This window comes from Glycine max, chromosome 12 (assembly GCF_000004515.6).
Source record: "Glycine max cultivar Williams 82 chromosome 12, Glycine_max_v4.0, whole genome shotgun sequence".
Taxonomy (NCBI): Eukaryota; Viridiplantae; Streptophyta; class Magnoliopsida; order Fabales; family Fabaceae; genus Glycine; species Glycine max.
In genome coordinates, this window is record NC_038248.2 from 35,766,361 (window position 1) to 35,771,276 (window position 4,916).

The following is a 4,916-nucleotide window of genomic DNA, read 5'->3' on the forward strand; positions in this document are numbered from 1 at the left end:
GAAAAGAAACTGAGGGTAGAGAAGGATAACCTTTTTGGTAAGCCTTTTATTTTCATCTTTTCCTAACTTTCAAATTGTAACGTTTAACTACCCTAAAATAATTGTAGTTATTAACTGGCAAAACAGATTAAAAAAGTACCCCACCTAGGTTTGTGCATCATTCTTTATTCCTTTCCTCATGTAAATTAATTAATATATTGTTACTATCATTATTATAGGTATAGATATACTATATTTTAAGGTAAGAGAGAAGAGAGAGTCATGCTAATGAAAATTAAATGGTAATGGTCCTGTTGGAGAACAACATTGTCTTTCTCTTCTGTTTCTCCTCTCATTGATGTTGCTTCTTCCCCTTTTCTTACCCTTCAGAAAAAAAAAAACCAACACACTTCAAATCCATTCTTAGAACTCACAATTTCTCACTGAAAAACAAAAATCACTCATCACCCTTCTGTTCCAAAACTGCAGATCTCACACCTCTTATTATTATCTCTATGCAAAATGAACATGTCAGATATGATATCTTGTTTCAACGAGAACGCAGTGAATGTGTCACACTCCTCATGTTCTAGCTACTCAAACAACGCTTGCATATCTCCAAGTGTTACACCTTCAACTCAAAATTCAGTGTCTTCTGTCTACAAAACCACCCTCTCAAACCAAAAGCAGCTTCTGATCACAGTCACGTGGTGCAAGAGCCACTCCAACCAAGGACTCAACGTAACCTTCGGCGAAGAGAACAACAACCCTTTGGCACCATCTTTCAGACTCAACACCAATTCACGCTTTTTCAGGAAAAAGAAAGGAAGCAAAATGTTGGAATCCGAAGACTCAAAAGTTGAAGTCTTCTGGGACCTCTCGAAGGCCAAGTATGACACTGGCCCTGAACCTGTTGAAGGGTTTTACGTGGCGATTCTCGTTGATGCAGAAATAGGCCTCATTCTCGGTGAAGATGTGGCCAAGAAGTTCAAAACAAGAACCCTTTTGGGCAATGTTTCGCTGTTATCACGGCGTGAGCATTGCTCGGGTAACGCCGTTTACGCAACCAAGGCTCAGTTTTGTGACACTGGAACTTGGCATGACATTTTGATCAGATGCAGTGGCGAGAATGAAGGACTCAAAGCTCCTGTTTTGTCTGTTTGCATTGACAAGAAGACGGTGATTCGTGTGAAGAGGCTGCAGTGGAATTTCAGGGGCAACCAAACGATTTTCGTCGATGGGTTGCTTGTGGATTTGCTTTGGGATGTTCATAACTGGTTTTTCAACCCTGCTTCTGGGAATGCTGTGTTCATGTTCAGGACCAGGAGTGGCTTGGATAGCAGATTGTGGTTAGAGGAGAAGATTGCACAGAAAGATAAAGATAGAGTTGAATTCTCCTTGTTGATCTATGCCTATAAGAACACATGAGGGAACTCATTCTTCATATCAGATCACAGGAATCCTTCACGGTAGACAACTGTGCTGGAGTATTTAATGCAGTTGTATATTAAGGACTCGAAGTCGAGACTACTTTTTCAGATAAGGGAACTTGTTCATGTTGATTTTTTTAACACCTTTTATTTTTTCCTTGTGTATTTTTGTTTTGTTTTGTTTTAACTCTTTGTTTTTAGTTTCCCCTTTCTTCTTGAAAGGATACATACTAATTATTTTTTATGATAGGAAACAGAAAGAAAATAAATTGAGTGATATTATCAGAATAGTTAGTTGAGCTTGTAACCTTTATTTCTCTGTATTCTTCCTTGGGACCTGAATGGTACTGATACTTTGTTTGACTGTTTGAGTAGTGTCTAGTACTGGATTCTACCAAAGATAGAGAAGAAAAAAAACAATAAAAATGGGTTAGAAGGTTTCTTTATTCTTATTTTGTTTTTCAGGATAGAGAATCGAACAAAGTGTTTAAGACATGAATATCAGTGAAGATTTGCTAAAAGGGAAAATGAGATCTTGGTTGGCATAATTGAGTTGCTTTTAGCCTTTACAGGAGAATAAAGTTAAGAATCTTGCGAATGAATTGAAACCACATTATTCTACCTTGTCCTTTACAATTTTGTTTGTAGCTGTTCACTGTAACGTTGCTCAAAAGGCTCTTAAAAATGATAACCATACACTGTGGAAACAAGTACTCGACAAGGTATGATTTATTTCCAATTTGCTTCTCAAAGCAACTTAAATTTTAAACGCAATCAAGCTTATTATAGCAATTTACAGAGCACTTAGGCATGAACAAGTTCAGAAGGAAAATAGTTATGCTTAGTTGGGTCACTTTCACATTATGACCAAGCTTAAACATTTTAAAATAATGTTATTGTCCTTGGTGGCATGGTGGAACCTTACATGATGGTGTAGTCCAATGTCCTTAAAATCTATAACATGTGTTCGTGATTCTTTGGTCCCTGCAATTCTCTAGTCCACACGCAAAAATGATCAATGATTGCCCCCACTTTCTGTTGCATGGTAAAAGATAGAAATAGTATTGTTAGGCAGAAAAAAATGATCCTATTGTTTTATTGGCACTTCGTTATGTTGGGAATCTACCTATAGTATAGGGTATCATCCTTCAATAGATGTTCTTTGATTGAGTATGTAATTTTTTCTTACCTAAGAGCATGTTCTCCCTTTTCGGCTAACACCAATGTTCTCCCACTTCACACACATTTGCATTGCGCAACCTATAAAATTGGAACATAAGTTCAAATTTGCTTTCAGAGATTCAACTTAATATCAAATCAAACTTAATGTTGAATTAGTACATAAGTTCAAATTCTTGAAAATCATTATTAGTGCAATGACATTTTTAGTGTTACATTAGAGATGAAAATGCATACTTTGACAACTTCTTTGACAAGATTTATTTTGGAATATAACATTTATTTTACTTATACCTGTTGACCCAGAAAACCGTTGCGGCTAATGTGTTGCACGTTGCTCAGCACACGCTCTACACACACTCGCACAACTTATAAAATCAAATCAAATCAGTGCATAATTTGACAATATTTTCTGGAAAATATTTATATATTTCTATTACTAATACCGGATGACATTTGAAATTTTAGTTCTGGTTCAGTAATGTTCTCTGCATTACCCAACACTCATTCAACAGACATAGGCACAAATTATAATATTAAATCAGCAGTACAAACAATTCAAAATTTTGGAAATTATGTACTGGTTTAATATTAATTAGTGACATTAATATCAGTACATAAAAGTGCCATTGTACCAATAGAAGGCTTTTCCAATTGCTTTGTCCAAAACATGATCAAAGGAAACTCAGCACCTAATGTTTCTATTATCACCACAAGGACCATTTTCATCATTTTTGATACTCACATAACAAAATTTTTCTATTTTTTAATTTTATATAAAGTTATAGACACACATTAAGAAGTACATTTAATGACATTTGATATACTATTGGACCAGTTTATTTAAACTTAAAAAAATTAATTTTTTAAAGAATTATATATAAGTATTTTTCAAGAAACAGATATGATTTACTATTTTAAGGAAAAAAATTAGACAAACACATAAAAAAACTATAAAATTGCTTATTTTATTTTTAAAATAAATTATTTTTAAAAATAAGCTTAAATAAATTAGTCCATTATTTTTCTCACTTTTCTGACGAGTATAATTAAAAAATTATTAATTAACATTATTTTAAAGTTTTAAATGATAGATAAGTGGAAATATTTTTTATTTTAAATGACGGATAACAAAAACGGAGGTAGTAAACATAAAAAACACATAGGAAAGATGATTTGGGCTTTTTTTTACTTTTCCAGGTAAATTGTGGGTCCAAGTAGCGCCGATAAATCTATGGTCCAACGGTTTCATTCCTAAGTTGATCTCATGCGTACCCATTTGTTAAGCTTAAGAAAGTATTGGGCCTCGCTTTAGATGATTGCCGTAACAGTTTGCTTGATATCGGAACTCCTTTTTAGATAAAAATAATAAAATAATAATATGATTGGTTTTTTTAGATAAAAAATCATTCAAATTAAATATAAAATAATAATATGATTTGATTTGATTCAGTTTTAATATAATATTAAATTTTAGTCAAATCAAATTAATTTTTTATTATTTAATTTAATTTGATTTCGTGACTTTTTATTTTTTTAATTTATTATTATAATTTAAACCTATAAACTAAACTTATGTAATTATTATATGTAGTAAATTATTTTAAAAATAAATTTTATTTTTATTAAATTTTGTTTAACATATTTTAGTTAAAAATTATTATTTTTACTTCTGTTTAGTATTAATATAAAATAATATTACCAACAATGTTTGTAATATAATAGTAATTTATACATCTTTAACATTATTTTTTAATAATATCAGTGCATTCCTTTTTAACATATGAAAATAAAATATATATCTTGATTATAAAATAAAAGTAATAAATTATTTAATACTTATTATTAATTATCACAATAAAAATAATATAATTATAATATATAGATCAATTTGATTTTGTTTACTTATAACAAGATTTGAAAATCAAAACACTGCAGCGAAAAATATGGAGTTTTTTAAATTTTTGTTTTTTTCTATTTTTGGTTTAAGCGATTTTCTATTTTTTTTTATCGGTTTTGTGATTTACAAATAATTTGATTTGATTTTAAATACCTCTACTTCTTAGTAGGTGTCCCTTTTTTTCAATATACTAGTTTCATTAGCCGTGCAACTCACCGGCAGGTTCTCAATTCTAATTATTTTGTTTGTATTTTTTAGATTTACTATAATAATCCAATTGTTTTATGTTTTATGCATTCAGTTCTATAATTTTTTAAAATCCAAATTTAGGAATAAATATGAATTCATATTAGACAATATAAGAAAATAAAATTAAAACTTTAAATAGTCATAAAAAATAGATAATTACTTGAAACTTAATTGAAAGA

At 30.5% G+C, this 4,916-nt stretch overlaps 1 protein-coding gene across 1 annotated transcript; it reads left to right on the forward strand.

Moving 5' to 3' along the window:
* The first annotated feature begins 261 nt into the window (after positions 1-261).
* Positions 262-1,683, forward strand: LOC100798692 (uncharacterized). The gene has a single exon (NM_001254558.2). The coding sequence runs from the start codon at positions 502-504 to the stop codon at positions 1,405-1,407; it is 906 nt and encodes a 301-aa protein (NP_001241487.1). The 5' UTR covers positions 262-501; the 3' UTR covers positions 1,408-1,683.
* The last annotated feature ends 3,233 nt before the right edge of the window (positions 1,684-4,916 follow it).

Excerpts from the sequence above, each read along its gene's own strand:
- LOC100798692 (NM_001254558.2), top strand. The coding sequence starts at position 502 with ATGAACATGTCAGATATGATATCTTGTTTCAACGAGAACGCAGTGAAT.